This window comes from Oryctolagus cuniculus, chromosome 2 (assembly GCF_964237555.1).
Source record: "Oryctolagus cuniculus chromosome 2, mOryCun1.1, whole genome shotgun sequence".
NCBI lineage: Eukaryota > Metazoa > Chordata > Mammalia > Lagomorpha > Leporidae > Oryctolagus > Oryctolagus cuniculus.
In genome coordinates, this window is record NC_091433.1 from 110,871,535 (window position 1) to 110,892,990 (window position 21,456).

General features: G+C 57.2%; 2 protein-coding genes and 1 pseudogene across 9 annotated transcripts; 2 read left to right on the forward strand and 1 right to left on the reverse strand.

Moving 5' to 3' along the window:
* Positions 1–98: 98 nt before the first annotated feature.
* Positions 99–14,058, forward strand: ANKRD39 (ankyrin repeat domain 39). 2 transcript variants are annotated; one of them, XM_002710017.5, is made up of 4 exons: positions 99–290; positions 8,714–8,817; positions 9,491–9,694; positions 13,695–14,058. In XM_002710017.5, the coding sequence occupies exons 1-4, from the start codon at positions 104–106 to the stop codon at positions 13,836–13,838; spliced, it is 639 nt and encodes a 212-aa protein (XP_002710063.2). In that variant the 5' UTR covers positions 99–103; the 3' UTR covers positions 13,839–14,058. The 2 variants fall into 2 exon arrangements, with proteins under 2 accessions (XP_002710063.2, XP_051691834.1); XM_051835874.2 differs by lacking the exon at positions 8,714–8,817 and adding an exon at positions 4,237–4,334 and having other exon boundaries at positions 119–290.
* Positions 10,676–10,858, reverse strand: LOC127490436 (small nucleolar RNA SNORA73 family; annotated as a pseudogene).
* Positions 14,023–20,601, forward strand: ANKRD23 (ankyrin repeat domain 23). 7 transcript variants are annotated; one of them, XM_070068768.1, is made up of 9 exons: positions 14,023–14,159; positions 16,966–17,112; positions 17,224–17,352; positions 17,915–18,043; positions 18,190–18,288; positions 18,376–18,474; positions 18,610–18,708; positions 18,849–18,947; positions 19,055–20,601. In XM_070068768.1, the coding sequence occupies exons 2-9, from the start codon at positions 17,068–17,070 to the stop codon at positions 19,148–19,150; spliced, it is 795 nt and encodes a 264-aa protein (XP_069924869.1). In that variant the 5' UTR covers positions 14,023–14,159; positions 16,966–17,067; the 3' UTR covers positions 19,151–20,601. The 7 variants fall into 7 exon arrangements, with proteins under 7 accessions (XP_069924869.1, XP_069924873.1, XP_069924871.1 ...); XM_070068772.1 differs by lacking the exon at positions 14,023–14,159 and adding an exon at positions 14,586–14,997 and having other exon boundaries at positions 17,918–18,043; XM_070068770.1 differs by lacking the exon at positions 14,023–14,159 and adding an exon at positions 14,974–14,997.
* Positions 20,602–21,456: the final 855 nt, after the last annotated feature.

Here is a 21,456-nt window from a genome sequence, read left to right on the forward strand (position 1 = left end):
CGATTCGTTCTCGAGCTAAGGCCTAAGACTCTGGATTGGCCGGCTCCGGGGAGGGGGCGGGACTCTAAGGCCAAGGACGCACGGTGAGTGGCCAGATACGGGGATGGCGGGAGGGGCACTGCGTCCGTCACTCTGGCCAGCGGGGGCCGAGCGGGTGTCCGGCCCCTGGGTTGCAGGCGCAGAAGCTGCAATGGCGGCTCCACGGCCGTGCGTGGACGGACCCTGCTGCTCTCGTCCCAGCGCGGTGCCCGGCGTGCAGCAGACGCTGGAGGAGATGGACTTCGAGAGGGGTGAGGCGGGCGGTCGCGTGGCCCCGCAGGCCCGGAGCCCGGCCCTTTGGGACCCTCAGGGTTGCGAGCTGAAGGGGGAGGCTGCGAACGGCACCCCGAGGGCTGCGGGCCGTGTGCGGGGAGGGCGAGGAGGGGGCTCACGAGGCCGGTACGAGCTCGGCCATGGAACACTCGTCTTGGCGAGCAGGCGGGCAGACAGCCATTGGTTTCTGTAGTTTTTCCGAGTGGGGAGGCTGGGCCTGGAGACCCGAGCTTGCTCGGGCGTCAGAGAGGGGGGCGCGGGAGCAGAATCTGCACCTGGAGGCAGGGAGCTTCGGGCCTGGGGCTGCCGCGGCGCTGCGGCCCGGGGGCGCCTGCTGGGGTGGGCCCTGTGCATGCTTTAGGGAAGGCACAGAGCTGCCCACCGGCAGCCTTCGTGCCAGCTAGGCGGTACCTCTGGGCCTGTGGGGCTGCCGGGGAGGAACGGGGGGAGGGCTGGCCGCCCGAGCCCCCCTTCTGCGAGTTGGAGCCGCTGTGCCTTTTTACCGTGCTGTGTCATGACGCCTTGCAGAGGCAGCTTCCGTAGTAAGAGCGCTCCTGCTTTATAGACAGCCGCATTCCACCGTCGCTGGCACCTGCCCGCTTCCCTGCGTGTGTCCTACTGCCACCTCCTGGCCGACTGCAGTAGTCCCCCTGCTTCCCCTCTTCCATCTCCCACACAGCAGCCAGAGAGACCCTTGCAAAATACCAGACCAGACCAGTTCCCGTTGCTTTTAGAATAAACCCAAAAGCCTCAGCCCCGCCTGCCAGAGCTCTGTGGTCCTAAGCGCTGCCCACTGTGCTTCTCTACCCTCCTTTTATTTCCCAACCTTTCCCTTCTCAGTCACCGGGCATCGGCCACACTTGCTTTGGTGTCTCAGTTAAGCGAGACTTCTTGAGTTACGCCCTCCTTCTTGCTGTCCTGTCCCCCAAGGAGCGCACTTCCTGCAGGGGCCGGCGTGGGTGCACTGGTTGGGGTGCCCCACCGCCCGCTTTGGAGTGCCAGCTTTGAGTCCCAGCTCGGGTTCTGATCCAGGTTCCTGCTAACACACACCCTGGGAGGCAGCAGGTGATGGCAGAGGAACCTGGGTCCCTGCCACCCAAGTGGGAGACTCAGATCGAGTTCTGGTCTGGCTCCAGCTTGCTCCAGCCCTGGAAGATGGAAGATCTCTGTCTCTCTGCTTTTCAAATAAAATAGAAAAAAAAAAAAAATGAACTTCCACAACCATTAGGCTGGTATCTGCCTGATGCTTTGCCTTCAGATCCTCAGCTGCGGATGGTCCTGCCCTGTAAGAAACTTTGACTGTCTAAAGACACTTTGGGGGCTCAGAGCTGTGGGCGTAGATAAAGCCACCGCCTGCAGTGCCAGCATTCCATGTGGGCACAAGTTCAAGTCCCAGCTGCTCCACTTCCAATCCAGCTCCCTGCTAATGCACCTGGGAAAGCAGTGGAAGATGGTCCAAGTCCTTGGGCCCCTGCACCCGCGTGGGAGACCCAGAAGAAACTCCTGGCTTCTGTCTTTGGATTGGCCCAGCTCCGGCTGTTGCGGCCACCTGGGGAGTGAACCAGTGGTTGGAAGACCTCTCTCTCTTTCTCTATGCCTCTGCCTCTCTGTAACCCTGCCTTTCAAATAAATAAATAAATCTTAAAAAAAAAAAAAGCTATATGAACACTTTAAAAATTTGTTTTTGGTTGTCAAAACCAGGAGGTGCTGCATACACACTGCAATGCCTAGGACGGCAACCCCACAAGCAAGAGTTATCTGCCCCAAAATGTGGATTGTGCTGCTGTTGAGAAAAATTAGCCCTGGGGCTGGTGCTGTGGCATAGAGGGTAGAGCGCCAGCATCCCATATGGGTGTAGGTTCGAGTCCCGGCTCCTCCACTTCTGATCCAACTCTCTGCTGTGTCCTAGGAAAGCAGTAGAAGATGGCCCAAGTGCTTGGGCCCCTGCACCCATGTGGGAGACCCAGAAGAAGCTCCTGGCTCCTGGCTTTGGATTGGCCAGGGTCTGGCCATTGCGGCCATCTGGGGAGTGAACCAGTGGATGGAAGACCCCCCCCAACCCCGCCTCTGTAATTCCGCCTTTCAAATAAATAAATAAAATCTTAAAGAAAAGAACCTTGGGCCGGTGCCGCAGCTCACTAGGCTAATCCTCCGCCTTGCGGCGCCTGCACACCGGGTTCTAGTCCCAGTCGGGGTGCCGGATTCTGTCCCGGTTGCCCCTCTTCCAGGCCAGCTCTCTGCTGTGGCCAGGGAGTGCAGTGGAGGATGGCCCAAGTGCTTGGGCCCTGCACCCCATGGGAGACCAGGAGAAGCACCTGGCTCCTGGTTTCGGATCAGCGCGGTGTGCCAGCCGCAGCGGCCATTGGAGGGTGCACCATCGGTAAAGGAAGACCTTTCTCTCTGTCTCTCTCTCTCACTGTCCACTCTGCCTGTCAAAAAAAAATAATAAAATAAAATAAATAAGAAAGAAAGAAAAGAACCTATCCCCATCCATGCTAGGGCCTTCTTCTCCAGGTCACCCTGATAAATCTGTCATCTTTCATTGCTTTCATCAAAGCAGTTTTCATAACTTGATATTATTTTGTTTATTTAAATTTTTAAAAATATTTTATTTAATTATTTGAAAGAGTTACAGAGAGTCAGAGAGAGACAGGGAGGTCTTCCATCTGATGGTTCACTCCCCAAAGGGCCACAACAGACAGAGCTGAGCCAATCTGAAGCCAGGAGCCAGGAGCTTCCTCCGGGTTTCCCATGTGGGTGCAGGGGCCCAAGGACTTGGGTCATCTGCTGCTGCTTTCCCAGGCCACAGCAGAGAGCTGGATCAGAAGTGGAGCAGCCGGGACTTGAACCGGCGCTCATATGGGATGCCGGCACTGCAGGCAGCGGCCCCTTAAAAAATCATTTAAAATTTCCTTATGTATTTTGTAGGTTGGATTTTTTTCTTCATGTCATATCTCCGAGTTCATTTTCTTTCTTGCGGAATGGTTTTTTCAGTGGGGACACTTGTTTTCTTTGTGTGAGAGTTCAGCTAAGTGTAGAAGCCCTGGCTGACAGTTGTTCCCCCTCAGTCCTCGGGAAGGAAGCGTCACTCCTGGGTCTCCCCGCACCTGCTGCTGCAGGCAGTCGGACGGATGGCCTTTCATGGGTCATGAGCTTGCTTACTTTTTGGTGACTTTTAAGTGTTCTCTTTATTGCTGATGGTCAGTCAGTCAGTCCATCATGCGAGGCCTGTTTTTGTTAACCCTCCTGGGGAGTTCATGTGATTTTTGTCTCCCATTGTATCCAGTTTTCTTTCCCTCCCTGTTTCTCTCCCACTCCCTCCCTCTCTCTCATCCTCTGGAACTTTTATTAGACCTGTGTTGGTACATTGGGTCTTCCACATTTCTCTACCTCTCTGTAGTATTTTTCTCTTTATCCTTTTGTGCTGTATTCCAGGTGAATTCCAGATCACTAAGTCTCTCTTCAACTGGGTCTGTCATACTGTTCAATCTATCAGTTGTTTTATTTCAAATTATTTTTAGTTTTTAAAAATGGATTCATTTCATTTATTTGAAAGGCAGAGAGAAAGAGAGTCAGACAGATGTCCCATCCACTAGTTCACTTTCTAAATATCCACAACACCCAGGGTGGGGGCAAACCAAAGCCAGGAGCTGGCAACCCAATAGGAAGTTACAGTGACCCTCTGACTTAAACAGGAAGCTGGGATCAGAGGCGGAGACAGGAGCTGACCCCAGGCGTTTCCATATAGGAGGGTGGCATCTTAACCGCGCTCCCAAATGCCTGCCCCTGGCTTGGCTTTTTAATTTTAGAATTTGTTATTGGAGAGAGTGAATCTGCTGGTTCAGTCCCCAGATGCCCACGGTGGCTGGGACCTGGCCGGGCCAAAGTCCAGGGGTGGGAACTCAATCCTGGTCTCCCATGCAGGTGGCAGGGATTCTGCTACTGAAGCCATCACCGCTTCCTCCCAGGGTCTATATCAGCCGGAAGCTGGAATGGGGAGCTGGAGCCAGGACGCAACCCAGGTACTGGGAGGTGGGAGGTGGGCGTCTTACAGGTGTCAGAACTGTTAGGCAGCCGGCGCCTTGGCTCACTAGGCTAATCCTCCGCCTGTGGCACCGGCACACCAGGTTCTAGTCCTGGTCAGGGTGCCGATTCTGTCCTGGTTGCTCCTCTTCCAGTCCAGCTCTCTGCTGTGGCCCGGGAGTGCAGTGGAGGATGGCCCAAGTGCTTGGGCCCTGCACCCGCATGGGAGACCAGGAGAAGCACCTGGCTCCTGGTTTCGGATCAGCGCAGTGTGCTGGCCGCAGCGGCCATTGGAGGGTGCACCATCAGTAAAGGAAGACCTTTCTCTCTGTCTCTCTCACTGTCCACTCTGCCTGTCAAAACACACACACACACACACACAACAAACCTGTTAGGCCAAAGCGCTGCCTTGGTTAATTTACTGCCTTCTGTTTCATATCTGCCTATCGTTGGCGGCTGTTTTTGCCCAACATGTCAGTTTGTGGATTCTCTCTTTGTGTCTGTGAATATATTAAACATTGCTGTTTTAAACGCATTTTTAGATTGTGCTGTGACAGCTGGTGTCTGCGGCCTGCATTTCTCCTTTGTCTTTGCTGACTGCCTCTCATGGCAGTGGATCATTTATTTCATGCTTTGCAATTTTTCATCTCACAGTTTTTGTTTTTGTTTTTGTTTTTTTTAAAGATTGATTTATTTATTCGAAAGGCAGAGCTCCAGAGAGGCAAGGCAGAGGTAGAGAGAGGAAGGTCTTCCATCTGCTGGTCTACTCCCCAAATGGCTGCAATAGCTGGAGCTGGGCCAATCCAAAGCCAGGAGCCAGGAGCGTCTTCCAGGTCTCCCACATGGGTGCAGGGGCCCAAGTATTCGGGCTGCCTACTACTGCTATCCCAGGCCATAGCAGAGAGCTGGATCAGAAGTGAAGTAGTGGGGCTGGCGCCATGTCTCACTTGGTTAATCTTCCACCTGCAGCACTGGCATCCCATATGGGCACTGGTTCTAGTCCCAGCTGCTCCTCTTCCAATCCAGCTCTCTGCTGTGGCCTGGGAAAGCAGTAGAAGATGGCCCTAGTGTTTGGGCCTCTGCACCCGCATGGGAGACTAGGAAGAAACACCTGGCTCCTGGATTCAGATCGGTGCAGCTCCTGCCGTTGCAGCCATTTGGGGGGTGAATCAACAGAAGGAAGACCTTTCTTTCTGTCTCTCCCTCTCACTGTCCGTAGCTCTACCTCTCAAATAAATAAATAAATAATCTTTAAAAAAAAAAAAAAAAGGCTGGCGCCGTGGCTCACTAGGCTAATCCTCCACCTGCGGCGCTGGCACCCCAGGTTCTAGTCCTGGTCGGGGCGCCGGTTCTGTCCTGGTTGCTCCTCTTCCAGTCCAGTTCTCTGCTGTGGCCCGGGAGTGCAGGGGAGGATGGCCCAAGTGCTTGGGCCTTGCACCTGCATGGGAGACCAGGAGGAAGCACCTGGCGCCTGGTTTCATATTGGTGCAGCGCCGGCCGTAGCGGCCATTTGGGGAGTGAACCAACGGAAGCAAGACCTTTCTCTCTGTCTAACTCTGCCTGTCAAAAAAAAAAAAAAAAAAAAAGTGAAGTAGCTGAGACTCAAACCGGCGCTGTGGTGCAGCAGGTTGATGCCCTGGCCTGGGGCACTGGCATCCCACATGGGCGCCGGTTCGAGACCTGGCTGCTCCACTTCTGATCCAGCTCTCTGCTGTGGCCTGGGAAAGCAGTGGAGGATGGCCTAGGTCCTTGGGCCTCTGCACCTGCCTGTGGGACCCGGAGGAGGCTCCTGGCTCCTGGCTGCGGATTGGCGCAGCTCCAGCCGTTGCAGCTTTTTGGGGAGTGAACCATTGGATGGAAGACCTCTCTCTCTGTCTCTCTCTCTCTGCCTCTCCTCTCTGTAACTCTGAGTTTCAAATAAATCTTTTTTTTTTAAAAAGATTTATTTTATTTATTTGAAATACAGAGCTACAGAGAGAGGTGGAGACAGAGAAGCTTTCCATCCACTGGTTCACTCCCCAGATGGCCACAACGGCTGGAGCTGCGCCGATCCACAGCCAGGAGCCAGGAGCTTCTTCCGGATCTCCCACACGGGTGCAGGGGCCCAAGGACTTGGGCCATCTTCTACTGCTTTCCCAGGCCATAGCAGAGAGCTGAATTGGAAGTGGAGCAGTCAGGACTCGAACCGGCGCCCTCAAATCTTAAAAAAAAAAAAAAAAAAAAAAAGCGCCCATGTGGGATGCCGGCATTGCGGGCAGAGGCTTTACCTGCTATGCCACAGCGCCGGCCCCATCTTAGAGCTCTTCAAGGCAGTGTCTGCACCCCTTTGTGGGAGAGTCTCAGCCTGCCTTGGCTGGCTTGTAGAAATACTTTTAAGGGAGGAGGGGTCTTTTAAAAAGTAATTAATTTGAAAGGCAGAAAGAAAAGGATAGAGAAAGAGACCTCTTCCTTCAACTGGTTCACTCCCCCAGATGCCTGCAACAACCAGGGCTGGACCAGGCTGAGGCCAAGGACCAGGAACTCCATCCAGGTCTCCCATGTAGGTGGCAGGGACCCAAGTACTTGGGGCGTCCTCTGCTGCTTTCCCAGGTGCATTAGCAAGGAGCTGGATGGGAAACAGAATAGCCAGGACTTGAACCAGTGCTCAGATAAAGGGATGAGGGTAAGCCGTGCAGAGGCTTAACCTGCTGCACCAGAACACCCACCCCTAGAGGTCTCCCTCCCTTCCGGCAGTTACAGAGAGAGGTCTTTCATCCACTGGTTTACTCCCCAGATGGCCTCAATGGCCAGGGCTGGGCCAGGCACCAGGAGCTTCATCTGAGTCTCCCATGTGAGTGCAGGAACCCAGTCACTTGGGCCATCTTGCACTGCTTTCCCAGGCACATCAGCAGGGAGCTGGATTGGAAGTGGGGCATCTGGGCCTCAGACCAGTGCTCACACAGGATGCTTGTGTCACAGGTGATGGCTTAACCCTGCTGTGCCACAGTGCCAACTCCTGGAGGTAATCTTACAGGGTATTTTTAAGGAGTTGCCTCTGGGGCCAGCGCTGTGGCATATGGGCACTGGTTCTGGCTGCTCAACTTACAATCCAGCTCCCTGCTGATGGCCTGGGGAAAGCAGTGGAAGATGGCCCTAGTGTTTGAGTCCCTGCACCGACTTGGGAGTCCAGGAGGAGGCTCCTTGCCCCTGGCTTTGGCCTGGCCCAGCCCCAGTCATTGTGGTTATTTGGGGAGTGAACCAATGGATGGAGGACGTGTGTGTGTGTGTGTGTGTGTGTGTGTTTAACTCCACCTTTCAAATAAATAATAAATCTTTTTTTAAAAAAAAAAGTTGCCTCTGCCTGGCCCCTACAGAATTCACTTCTCTGGGTCACCTTGGGCAAGTCTGGATTACAGCAGCGTCCTCTCCTGGCGATTCTGCCCTCCGAGGCACCTGAGCCGGGGCGTGGGACTGGTGTGGGCTCCTCCTCTGCTGTCCCCACACACCTGCTCCCTTCGGGTTGCCGTTCAGCTGCCCCCTCTTGGAGAAGCCATCCCTGATCACTGCCTCTTCCCCTTCCCTGCTTTTTCTTCAGAGCCCTTGGCACCACCTGTCTTCCTTTATAGAATCCAGAGAATACCTGGGTAAAATTACACCATGAAATAACATTTATGTGCCAAACATAGCAAGGATATGTACACGATATACAAGTGAATATATGTTGGTTTCTCGTCTGTTTCCTGTAATTAGAAAATGAGCTGCAAACAGCCAAATTTTAAAAAATATTTATTTATTTGAAAGGCAGAGATAGAGATCTTCTATCTGTTGGTTCACTCCCCAAATGGCCACAGATGCTGAAACCAGGACCTGCTTCCAGGTCTCCCACGTGGGTGCAGGGGCCCAAGCACGTGGGCCATCTTCTACTGCTTTCCCAGGCCATATCAGAGAGCTGGATCAGAAGTGGAGCAGTCGGAACTCAAACCGGCACCCACATGGGATGCGGGCACTGCGGGTGGTGGCCCTGTGCTCTGGGCTCTTGAGCTTCAATGCCTGCTCACTACTTTGGCAGGGGTTTTCACTTTGTTCCTGGCACCTGGTAGCTTCCTTTTCTTGCTTTTGACCTTGACTCTATATTCAGACATTGCAGATACTACTTTATCTACCATTACATGCTGGAAGAGGGAGGAGGGGATTTCTGTGACTGCCTGATTGGACAAACCCTGTGTCTTGTTCCCAGCTGTGTCACCAGCGCCTGGAGCAATCCTTGGCACAGTGAATATTTGTTGAGTGAACAAATATTGTCCATTTCACAGGGGCGAACAGTGCAGTCAAGGGGTAACAGAGGTGCCGAGCATCGGCAGCCAGGCACCGTAACACAGGCCCGTGCTTCACTCTGCAGGGATCTGGGCGGCGGCTCTGCACGGGGACCTGGGCCGAGTGAAGTATTTCATCCAGAAGGCCACGGACCCCAGTCAGCCTGACTCTGCCGGCTACACTGCTCTGGTGAGCTGGGAGGAGCACGGGAGTGGGGGTGGGGAGCTTTAGCTTGGGGTGGGAAGCTGCCTCTGCCTTCCCTTCTTCTGGCAAAGTGCTCTCTTTGAGTGGACAGTGAGAGAGAGACAGAGAGAAAGGTCTTCCTTTTGCCGTTGGTTCACCCTCCAATGGCTGCCACGGCTGGTGCGCTGCGGCCGGCGCACCGCGCTGATCCGATGGCAGGAGCCAGGAGCCAGGTGCTTCTCCTGGTCTCCCATGGGGTGCAGGGCCCAAGCACTTGGGCCATCCTCCACTGCACTCCCTGGCCACAGCAGAGAGCTGGCCTGGAAGAGGAGCAACAGGGACAGAATCCGGCACCCTGACAGGGACTAGAACCCGGTGTGGCGGCGCCACAGGCGGAGGATTAGCCTAGTGAGCTGCTGCGCCGGCCACAAAGTGCTCTCTTAACTGTCCTGTGAACCGGGTTTTCAAATGAGCATCCCAGCTTTCTGTCAGCTGCTCAGTTCTGTCTCGTGACAGTCCCAGGAGAGAGGAGTGCTCGTGTCCCCGTCTTCCCTGTTGAGGAGGATGAATCTAGATGTCAAGAAGCTCGCCCAGGTCACAGAGCCGCTGGGGCTGGCCCCTGCGCGTGTGCAGGCCCCGAGCCCGCCCAGAGTCCGCTGTCTGACCTCACTCCCCGCAGCACTACGCCAGTCGCAACGGACACTACGCCGTGTGCCAGTTCCTGCTGGAGAGCGGAGCTAAGTGCGATGCCCAGACCCACGGGGGCGCCACCGCGCTGCACCGGGCCAGCTACTGCGGGCACACGGAGATCGCTCGGCTGCTGCTGTCCCACGGCTGCAACCCGAGGCTGGTGGACGATGACGGCATGACCAGTCTGCATAAGGTAGGCCCCCTCACCCTCTGAGAGGCAGTTTATGCGCATTTATGACATACGTATGTCAATACATTCCTCCCTTGCTGCCACCTTGAATTTCTTCCAGAGGAATGACTGTTTGAAAAGATTTATTTATTTATAGGAAACAGAGTTACAGAGAGGGAGAGGTAGAAAGAGAGAGATCTCCATCTACTGGGTCACTCCATAAGTGGACACAGTGGCCAGGGCTGGGCCAGGCTGAAGCCAGAAGCCAGGAGCTTCATCCAGGTCCCCCACACGGGTGTATCTGCTGCACATTAGCAGGGAGCTGGATTGGAAGTGGGGCAGCAGGATGCAATCCAGCACCTGTATGGGATGCCGGCGCTGCTCTGCACCCCAGCACTAGCTCCAGAGGGCGAGGATTTTAACAAGTGGCTCTGGCAGGGTGTTGTGTCCCAGGGGGTTAAGCTGCTGCCTGGGATATCTGCATCCTGTATTGGGGTGCCTGGGTTGGAGTCTCACCTGTGTCCAGTCAGGCTTCCCGCTGAAATACATCCTGGGTGCAGGTCACGGCTCAGGTACTGGGGCCACGTGTCTCGGTTGCTCTGCCTTTCAAGTGAATAAAAATCTATATTTTTAATGAACAGTCATCTTTATATCAGTTCACAATACATCAATATTTTTAGTTTCCTTAGGTGAACTGCAAACATTTATATCAGAAATAAAATACATTGGTCTTTTTAAATAATCTAGCTTCTAATGCTTTCACATTTGTACCATTCAATTATTTGGAAACTCTTGAATCCCCAAAATCTACAAATGTGCCCAAGATTTTTCAAACCTGCTGCATTCCCAAGTTGTTTTATTTATTTTTTGAATCCTTTACCAGCTCTCCCTGCTAGACAAGGGAGCCCGGGCCCCAGAGTGGCTCCTCTGCTCCCCTGAGAGATAGTGAATCTGAGATGACATTCCGAAGCCTCTCACTCTACCGTGAGACTCCAGCCTGCTTAGACGTGTTTCCTGCACGGCTCATCTCCGCAGCCATTGCCTGCAGGACTTGGGGAAGCTGCAGGAATTGCAGGCGCAGACGCCAGGCCCACGTCATCTCCAGCGTTGTGGGGAGGGGCTGTACAGCACAGGACAAAGCCCCTGGACAGAGCCAGGGAGAGCGCCCTCCCAGGGCATCCACAGTGGAAATACTTTTTTTTTTTTTTTTTTTAAGATTTATTTATGTGAGAGGCAGAGTTACAGACTTAGAGGGAGAGAGAGAGAGGGGGAGCTTCCACCCACCGGTTCACTCCCCAAATGACTGCAACAGCTGGAGCTGGGCCAATCCACAGCCAGGAGCCAGGAGCTTCTTCTGGGTCTCCCACGTGGGTGCAGGGGCCCAAGGACTTGGGCCATCTTCTGCTGCTTTCCCAGGCGATAGCAGAGAGCTGGATCAAAAGAGGAGCAGCCGGGACACAAACCAGCACCTGTATGGGATGCCAGCACTGCAGGTCGAGGCCTAGCCCACTACACCACAGAGCCGGCCCCAGAAAATAAATTTTAAAAAGTGGTGCTGGGGGCTGGTGCCATGGCGCAGTAGGTTAATCCTCTGCCTGTGGCACTGGCATCCCATATGGGTGCAGGTTCAAGTCCCAGCTGCTCCTCTTTCAATCCTGCTCTCTGCTGTGGCCTGGGAAAGCAGTGGAGGATGGCCCAAGTCCTTGGGCCCTGCACCCACGTGGGAGACCTGGAAGAAGCTCCTGACTCCTGGCTTTGGATCGGCTCAACTGTGGCCATTTGGGGAGTGAACTAACAGAGGGAAGACCTTTCTCTCTGTCCTTCCCTCTCACTGTCTGTAACTCTAACTCTCAAATAAAAATAAATAAAATCTTTAAAAAAAAAGTGGTTCTGATCATGCGCATTTGGAATCCTCCAGAGGCTTTCTGTTCCCTTCTAGGGACAGCTCCCACCACCCTCTCCGTTTTATTCCGAGTTCTTATCCATGTGTCCCTTACCCCAAGGACCTGCTGATCTTCCTTAATTTACTACTCTGTCTCCCCAGGGCCACACGTCAGACGCTATTCCTCCTTTCTAGATGCCTGTCCCATCCCTTTTTACGTGGGCCCCTTTTACGCTTCCTTCTGGACTGTAACACATGCACACCCTCCCTTCCTCCCTCCCAACCCTACCCGCCCTTGACCCCCAGACCTGCCCAGCCATGTGCTCCCTGGACGCGAGGTTGCCTGACTGCTGTGACCCTGAGCTTCCCCACTGGCCGCCTGTCTCTCCCTGGAGACAGCTGGGCCTTTATCTCACCCCTGTGGCAGCCCTGGCACAGGTGCTCCACAAGTATGTGCTGAACAGACAGCTGGGTGTCGGGTTTTTCTTAATCCTTGCCAGTTGGCTGGGCAGACTGCCTAGGTCTTAATGGTGTGAAGTGGTGTCGCTCCGACGTTTCATCACCACAGTTCACATGGTGGGTGTTTACAGGCAGGGTGCTCCATGTTCACCTGGCTGGCGTCACCCACGGGGGCGCAGCACTTTAGATGCATCGCATCCCCTGTTCTCTCATGTGGACAGGGAAAATGTGTGAGGGCTGGAAGTTATTCTTCTTTGCTAGGTTTTAAAATAAGCTATTTGCAAACTTTTTTTTAATGATTTATTCTGTTTATTTAAAAGGCAGAGTGACAGAGAGGGAGAAACAGAGAGAGAGCTCCCTGTGGCTTACTCCCCAAATGGCCGCAACAGCCAGGGCTGGGCCAGGCCAAAGCCGGGAGCCAAGATCTCCGTCTGAGTCTCCACATGGGTGCAGGGGCCCTAGCACTTAGGCCATCTTCCTCTGCCTTCCCAAGCACATTGCAGGGAGCTGGATTGGAGGAGCAGCAGCTGGGACTTGGAGCAGCACTCCAACGTGGGGTGCCGGCGTCACGGGCAGCAGCCTAGCCTGCTGCACCACAGTGCGGCCCCTGGTATTTTGCTTTCCGTGAGGAATTCTTGGGGCCGCATCTCGCCCTGCTCACAGCAGACCGCTGCTTGAACTAGGCAGCGAGACAGAAGCCACAGCCGGGTCTGCGCTCACCAGGAGGACCTGCTGCGTGAAGGTTCGGGCTCCGGAGGTCCCGTGGTGGATTCTGGGGCTGCTTCTCGCCCTGTGCGGGCCCCTGGCGTCCGTCAGTTTGCTGGGAGGTGCGGGGAAGGTACAGAGCCCAGCCGTCAGCAGGGCCGACTTCGCATCCCCACGTTGCCACGGCAGCTCGGGGACCTCGGGCAAGTTGCTTCGCTTCTGTGCGCTGCAGTCTGTCTGGGGCAGTAGTGGCGATTCCCACCTCCGAGAGGTATCGGGAAAGGTAAGCTACACAGTCGCTTACCTCGGTTACCTTTAGCGACATTTAGGAATTGCTGCCCAGGGGCCGGTGCTGTGGCACCATGTGGGCGCCAGTTCTAGTCCCGACTGCTCCACTTCCAATCCAGCTCTCTGCTATGGCCTGGGAAAGCAGTGGAAGATGGCTCCAGTGCTTGGGCCCCTGCACCAGTGTGGAAGACCTGGAAGAAGCTCCTGGCTTCAGCCTGGCCCATTGCTGGCCATTGTGGCCATCTTGGGGAGTGAACCAACAGATAGAAGAGCAGTCCCTCTCCCTTCCCCCGCTCTTAGCTTTGCCTTTCAAATAAATAAACAAATCTTAAAGTGATGCCCAAATGAGGATCCGTGTCTCAAAGGAGAAGAGAAGGCTGGGAACCCGAGCTCGTCTGGCGGCTGCCCGTGGCGCCCAGCACCCTGCAGGTGATGGCTGAATGGCCGAGCTGTTTGTGTGGCTCTGACCCAAGCCAGCAGTGGCCACAGGGTGGAGACATAGAAAGAAAGACGGGCTCCCGCCAGAGGGCCCTGGGCCCTCCACCGCCTCCTGGAGAGTCGCTGGGTTTCTAAAGGAGTTCGAGGAAACCGCCTCAGGCCGGCCTTGGCCCGCTTCCTCAGGATCTCAGAGGAGCAAGAAGGGGCAGGGTCTGGCAGGGGTGAGCCTGACCTGGGTGTGTCTGTCCCCAGGCTGCGGAGAAGGGCCACGTGGACATCTGCTCCCTGCTGCTGCAGCACAGCCCGGCCCTGAAGGCGGTCCGCGACCGGAAGGCGCGGCTGGCCTGCGACCTGCTGCCCAGCCACAGCGACCTGCGGGACCTGCTGGCCGCCTGAGAGAGAGGCCGCCCTCCTGCCGCACGCTGTGCGGAGGGAAACTGAGGCCAGAAGACCCCGGAAGAACCCCGCCGGGCCTCCGTGGATGTGAGGGAGGAGGTTTGGTGGGGCGGGACGTGCCTGCGCCCGGACAGGCGATCATGTTCTGAATCAGGTCCTGTGGGAACGTCCATCCATTTGGAAAAACCAATAAAGTCAAATCCCTACCTCCGCCCACAAAGATAAACCTCAAGATGAACGACCAAAAATCAGAGCACACAAGTGCGGCGCCCGTGGCGAGAGCTGCCCCTGCTCCGTCGGTCCCCCGGTGGCTGGTCCGAGGTGAGAGTGGTTACAGGGGGCCCGCCCCAGGGCCACCGTGGGGACTGGGGGAGGGGAGCTCCGTGGCGAGTGCTTTGCTTAGTTCCTGCTCCAGACGTGCTCAGTGCTGGCAGGGTCGGAACCCACTCCTTCCGGCCTGTGACCGGCAGAGGGCGCTGCTGCTTTAGTCTGCGGGCGAGTTACAGTGAGGGGAATACTGCTTCCCGCCCGTGTCGATTTCTTTTCTTGACCCAGAAAAGCCGTTTATATTCGGCATATCGATCCTCTGTTTTACACGTACATTTATGTCCATTCGTTTCAAATTTCTTCTGTCATGCTGTCACTTAACTCTGTTGGTGTCTGGCCACGGAAACCGGTACAGTCACGGTAGGTGGCAGTCTGGCCACATGTATTTAAATGAGCAGAGCCAGGAATCTGGCGCTTCTGGACTGCTCCCCCGTGGCTGCAGGGAGGTTCACGTGCAGGCACTCAGCCTGGGGGGCCCCCCGCAGAGGCGGTGCTGCCTGGGCTAGGGGCCCGAGGCCGCTTCCAGCAAAGGGTGCGTGCGTCTGGAGCTGCAGCTGGGCGGAGGAGAGCCAGGAGAGCAGGGAGCGCGTGCCTTCTCCCGGCACCCACGCGGGCTTTCCCCTGGGCCGGCAGGCCCTGGACTTCCTGTTTACTTTTGGGTTTTTAATTAGGAAGACTTTTTAAAATCAGCGCTAGCCCTGGCAGGGCGAGTGCTTTTTTGCTGAGTGTCTGGGGTGGAGCCTGCTGATTGCAATGCCCCTGTGCTCAGAGGCCGAGGCGCACAGGCTGAAGTCTGACTTTTTCTTGTCCACTTGTCCTCGTTCTAGTCTGGGTGAGTCTTTCCTCTTGTAGCCAAAGAGTTCTGTCGGAAAAAAAAATCCCCTGAAACCCCAGAGCTTAGTTTCTTCACTGTCTCGGGTTCTGTTGTGTGAGCTTCTGGACTTCACGGCCAGAGCTGCTGGCCTTTGGCCCTTGCTGACCCCGGCGCTCCCTGCTGTCTGGCGATGGCGGCCGCTGGGCTCTGGAATCTTATTTACTGGCTCTCAGGTTTCCTCGCAAAGGTCACCGCTGGGCGATGGGCCTGAGATCCAGGACTTTTGCTTACGGTGGCCTGAGACAGACTGCTCTGGGGCTGGTTTCATGGTTCCTGCTACATCCTGGGACCCGGGGCCGACCGCAGCCCCCCTTCCCTGTGGAGGGTGCACTCATGGCTGGGGGTGTCTGGTGGGGACCCACAGGGAGCATGGGAGACATTTGCGAGGCCCAGCCCCCCCACAGTGGCTGGCACAGCGTAACTCGGGCTGCCGGCATGGGAGGCAGGAGGGATGGGGGCAGCCTTGAGATCACACAGAGCTGTTTGTGCATTGTCATGTAGAGGCCAGCTCTTCCCTGCAGGATTCTGGCCAGCTTGTGCCAAGGTCACTGGGCCGGGTCTTGGAAGTTTCCCAGGCAGCCAGACTTCCAACAACATGGAAGCCCAAACTGGTCTCTTCCCTGGCGGGTGCGAACGCAGCAAGGTGGGAAAGGTGTCCCCTTGAGCACGGGCTCGTGGCTGGGCCGCGTGCTCGGTGGCTCAGCGGCTCCGAGCGGAGTGGGGTATGGCAGAGGTGCAGGCGAGGGCGTGTGGAAGGCGGCGGCTCCCTGTCTGCCTCGCGGGCTGCTTTCCCAGGCTGGTATTTTGGTCGATGTGACAGAACCCCAGAGTCATCTGTCCTTCCCTGCCCCCACCCGCCCCCAGGAGGAGGCCGAGCTATAAGAGGGCAGCGCCCGGGCTCTCACTGGGGGTGCGGAGAGCGGGGGGACCATGGACTTCATCAGCATTCAGCAGTTGGTGAGGACAGGGGGCGCCCCCCGGCAGGTCCCTGGCTATCGGGTGGCGGGCAGGCAGCTGCTCACTGGGGTCTGAGGGTCAGGGCGGAGGCACCAGGAGGTGGGCAGCTCCCGTCTGCTCTGTGCCTGGTTCTGCATGAGCTGCTGGCAGGCAAGGAAGAAGCTGGGTGTGGTGGCCGTGAGAGTCCTGGTGTGCACCGAGCCCCGCCCTGGATCGTGACAGGGAAGGGAGGCGGCAGACTCCGGGGAGCACGAGGGTGGCCACTGCTCTGGAGGGCCTGGGTGGGGGCAGGGAGAAGGGCATCCTTGCCCCAGGGGTGCTTTGGGCTTTGTCAGTGTTGGGGACCTAGAGGATGTCACGTTGCCCACCAGCAGTGGGGCCTGGGCAGCGTTGCTTTAGAAGGGAATCTGGTTCTGTCTGGCCGGGAGCCCCAGCCCCGTCATCCTATCATTCCAGCCTGTTCTCCCCACAGGCTCGGTCCTCAGTGCTCCCCAGCTGTGAGGGGAGGACTCACTCCCAAGCACGAGACCAGTAACTCCCGTAACCGCCCCAGCTCCTTTAGGTTAAGTGCAGGTTGGAGCCCGTTTTATGGAGACAGTTTCCCAGCAAGCGGAGTTGAATTCCCCCAGGGCGTGTGTCTCAGTCCCTCTGAGCTTGTACCGCAAGGCAGCATGGCGTGATCCGGTAGGAATCTAAGGCAGCAGCCCAGGAGGGAAGCTAAGCGGTCATCTGGCTCAAGGGTGCCTGGGCCCTGGCCAGCGGTATGGATGGATGCGGGCTCGCCTCACCCCTGGGTCCTGCTGACAGAGCAGGGCAGGCAGAGGTCACTCATCCCCCAGGACGTCACCGCGGATGGGAGGCAGCCTCTCCAGTCCCCAAAACTCACCCCGTCCACAGCCCTCGCCAGCCGTCTCCCTGGCACTGTACAACCCTGTTTTCTGATTGCTTGTCCTCTGCCTGTTCCTGCAGGTAAGTGGAGGAGGAGTTGGGAGGAAAGCGTTGGGAATCGGACATGGAGTCCCCGACCCCGGAGGCTGGCCCTGTGACTGGAGGCTGGGGCCCCAGGAGGCCATGGCCCGGGAGAAGCTGAGAGTGGAAGAGGAGAAGAAGGTGAAGGTGAGCGCTGGGTGGGAGTGGGGCGGCCGCCCCAGGGGCCCCGCCCTGCTCCAACCTCTGGCTGACGTCTGGCCTGCTCCTGTCTTCCGTCCACTCGCTGCGCCTTCTCAGCTTGAAAGATTTAACAGCTCCAGAGTCCATCTGGAGACGCTGGCTGACCTGGAACACTTGGTTCAAAGACGGAGAGAGAAGCGACTGAGACGCAGAGTCCCCCCCAGGGAACCTGAGCCCGTGGTTAAGGTGAGTGACAACGTGGGGCTGCAGGCCCGAGGAAGCGTTTCCTGTGGCGGGTGGCCAGGGGGGGCTTCCTCGCGGAAGGCTGCAGCCCAGGCAGTGCAGAGGGATGGCCTCCGAGGCCGGAGCAGCCCCTCACAGGGTGGCGCCCGTCTGCACGCGCTCAGAACCTGCTCCTGCCCTTCCGCTGTGCTTGCAGCTCCACCCCCTTCTCAAGTCCCTGGGCCTGCGGTGCCAAAGGAGCCCTTCATCCGAGGGCGTGTCGTGTCGGGCTGGGGCTTGCTTTAACAAGTCCACGTGGCCCCGCCTTGACCGTTGCCAAACGAGGTCACCCTCTGACACAGTGCGGGAGAGGACTTCACCACGCTCGTGTCGATCCCCAGCACTCTCTTGACACCTGTTGTCACAGTCTCCAGGGAGGGCAGGACTGAGAATTTGTGCAAACTGGAGTTTCTATCAGCCAACTGTGGGCGGGTCCAGTCAGCTGCTCGGGGACCAGGCTGGGCTGTGCGGCCAGGGGTGCCCACAGGCTTGGGAGTGATTCGGCCTTGGCCTTGAACTCGTGCAGCAGCAGCAGCCCCCGGCCCAGCTGGAGCCTGTGGCCCTGGAGACGTTCCTGAAGGCAGCTGCTGAGAACCAGGAGACCCTGATTGACAAGTACCTGGCCGACGGCGGGGACCCCAATGCCCACGACAAGGTAGTGTGGTGGGGGTCACTGGGCTTGCAGGACCCGCGGCTGCAGGCATGCTGTCCTCAGCCCTGTGGCACTGGCAGGAATCCACTGGGACCAGGGTGGGGCCCGGGGCTGCGCTCCCTCTGCCTAATCGCCCACGTCTCCCCCAGCTCCACCGCACTGCCTTGCACTGGGCCTGTCTGAAAGGTCACGGGCAGCTGGTGAGCAAGCTGCTGGCGGCAGGTGCCGCCGTGGACGCACGGGACTTGGTGAGAACGGGGTAGACCCCTCCTCGTGGCGGACGCCCTGCCTCGCCTACCTGCAGGTCACGGTGCTTTGTGGCTTTCGTTGTGCAGCTGGACAGGACCCCTGTGTTCTGGGCCTGCCGTGGAGGACACCTGGACATCCTCAAACAGCTGCTTAACCAGGGGGCCCAGATCAATGCCCGGGACAAGGTGAGGGACAGGGTGCCAACTTCCGGTGGCCCGCTGGGAGGAGCAGGGGAGCAGATGCTCTTGGTGAAGAGAAAGCACAGCCCTTTGGGAAGGAGGCCCTGGCAACCGAGACCCACCGCTGACCCCCCACTGCAGATCTGGAGCACCCCCCTCCACGTGGCCGTGCGCACGGGGCACTCTGACTGCCTGGAGCACCTCATCGAGTGCGGAGCCCGCATCGACGCGCAGGATAAGGTAGGTACTCGGGGCAGCTCCACTCAGGGACCTTGACCCTGTGCCAGATCAGAGGTGCAGTCCAGCCCCACAGACCTGAGTTCTCTGAGCAGTGGCCGACAGCAAACGCGGGGCAGCAGCGTGACTCCTTCCCTCTGCAGGAAGGCGACACAGCCCTGCACGAGGCTGTGCGGCACGGCCGCTACAAAGCCATGAAGCTGCTGCTGCTCTATGGAGCCAAGCTGGGCGTGCAGAACATGGTGAGTGGGAGCTGGGCCGAGGCCCGCAGCGTGTTGTGGTCTCGATGGCCAGTGTAACCCCTGAGAGCAAGGGGCAGACCCCAGTGACCCTGTGTCCTCATCCCCAGGCCTCCCTGACGCCGGTGCAGCTGGCCCGAGACTGGCAGCGGGGCATCCAGGAAGCACTGCAGGCCCACATTGGGCATCCCCGCACCCGGTGCTGACGACAACAGACCTGTGGGGTCACTCAGCCACCATTCCATCCCTTGCACCTCCTGCGCTTCTGCCCCCTCCACCCCCAAACTGGTTCCTGCCCTGGGCCCGAGTCCCCCCAGGGCTTCACTTCCTCAGGCAGCTGTCAGGCCCCAGGAGCAGCCCCGAGCCCAGCGGTGGCAAGCAGGCCTCTCCGTGTCGGGCTGCGCTGGGCTGGGCTGGAGAGGACCACAGGGCGGCAAAGCAGGGCCAGAGGAGGGCCGGCGGGGTGCAGCAGAAGGGAACAGCCCTGGGCTGGCTGCTCGACGCCCTCGGTGTCCACAAACCCCCAGGCCGGGAGCTGTGCCCTTGCTCAATCGCCTGTGGCAGCAGCTGCTATCCAGGATGGACGGGAGGCGATGGATGCAGGCCATACAGGTGCCAGGCACGGCACGGCGTGGCTGCCCGATGCCCGTGGGCAGGGTTTCTCCAGAGAACTCCAGTCCCGTCAGCAGCAGCCCTGACAGGGTCTGGAATGGCTCTGGCACTCAGTCTCCAGGCCTCTGGAGGTGGGCTCTGGCCTTCTCAAAGCGCTGCCCAACAGGTTTGGGCCCACAGCAGGCCAGACCCACCAGGCTGCCTCAGAAGTCCCAAGACTGAGGAGCCAGAGCTAAGGCGCTGGGGAAAGCTTTCGCCCACTGTCTGAAGGCCTCTGTCCACTGCCTCCTGCACTGTTGCTGGTGGCTCTTTTTTAGGGGTGTAGGTGTAAAGGGCCTGGGTGCTGGGGATTGCCTGTGGCCCACCCAACTCTTGGGGCGGTGGCCCGTAACCCTAGTTTGCTCGAGGCTTTTTGCCTACCCCACCCCTGGACTGGAGCTCCAGCCTGGACCCTGCAGTTGCCTGCCACTCCCATCCTGCCTTTGAGGCGGGGCAGCGAGGCGCACGCCTCCCCCGTCCAGTCTGCTGACGGGGCAGAAGGAGGACCTCACCCCACACACTCTGTCCTATTCCAATGTCCTGCACGTCAAGTCTCACTGGCGCCTACTGCTGGTGGGGCTGGGTCTTTAAGCGCCAGAAAGTGAATCCTGAACAGCTGTCCTCAACTGAGACCCCAGGCTGAGGGAAGGGCTGGCCGGTGGAGGCACAGCCTCCCTCGTGTGGTCCTGGGCTCCACGCGGCACCTGAGTGGACACCCCTTTGGCGGCAGTTATTTTGGCCTGCCGCCAGTGCCCTTCTCAGGCCAAGAACAAGGCTACTACGTTACTACATAAAAGCTGACCAGTGCCCCATGGCACAAGCAACACTACCTTTCCATGGGCAGCTCATGCCCTGTGGTGACAGCCAGTGTGCACACACTGGGGTCACGAACGAAACAGACATCCAAGACCATGGAAAAGACAAGTCCTCATCCAGGAAATGAGGACACTTTGCACCTTTTTATACCAGTCAGTATCTTCTGTTCATTAAAGCGGTCGATCACCCAGCACAGTCTACCTGTCTTCTCTAGGCTGGGTCTCAGCAGCAAGGCTCAGGCCTAGCAACCACGGCCTCACAGCCGAGAGGCCGCTAAGTGTGGGGTGGCACGGTGGGTCCCAACGCAGGGACCTCTGCTCCCTGACGGACACACTCAGAGAAACGGTCAGCCTCAGCGACTCATGGGACCCAGGAGGGGCTGAGAAAGTCCTAGAGGCCAGACCCAGGTGCTGGCGTTAGCAGACAGATGTGTCTGTGTGTAGGCAATCTTAAGGGATCTAGAGACAACACACCCATCTAGAATAAGGGAGTCCAGCAAGATCTCTGGACACAAGACAAACAGAAAAATCTATCCACCCAATAGCAATGAACATGGGGACACAGAACAGAGTGCGCCATTTACAGTGACTCCAAGAAGGAAACATCTAGGCTTAAAATTAGCAAAAGGATCTATATGGCAAAAACTGCAATGAAATCAAGGACATAAAGAAATGGGGACACACAGCACAGTAATCAGTTCTCCCCCAAACTGATAAATACGGTTTGAACACGCTTCCTATCAAAATGCCAGTGAGTTTTGTAAAGGTAGAAGAGGTTATTCTAACACTCATGAAAAACATTAAAACAATTCTGGAAAAGACTAACATGGGAAGAGGAGTCAGTGTACCTGACTTCAGGACTTATTACAGAGCGACAGCAATCAGCACTGTACTGGTAAAGGGACGCCTGGATCAGTGAAACATGAGACAACACAGGAAGAGGCCACACTGACACACCCACTGACCTTGACCAGTGTGCAAAAGCAATGGAGGGAGGACTGTCTTCAACAGTCCTCAACAGCTGGACCACCTGGACAGCTACAGGC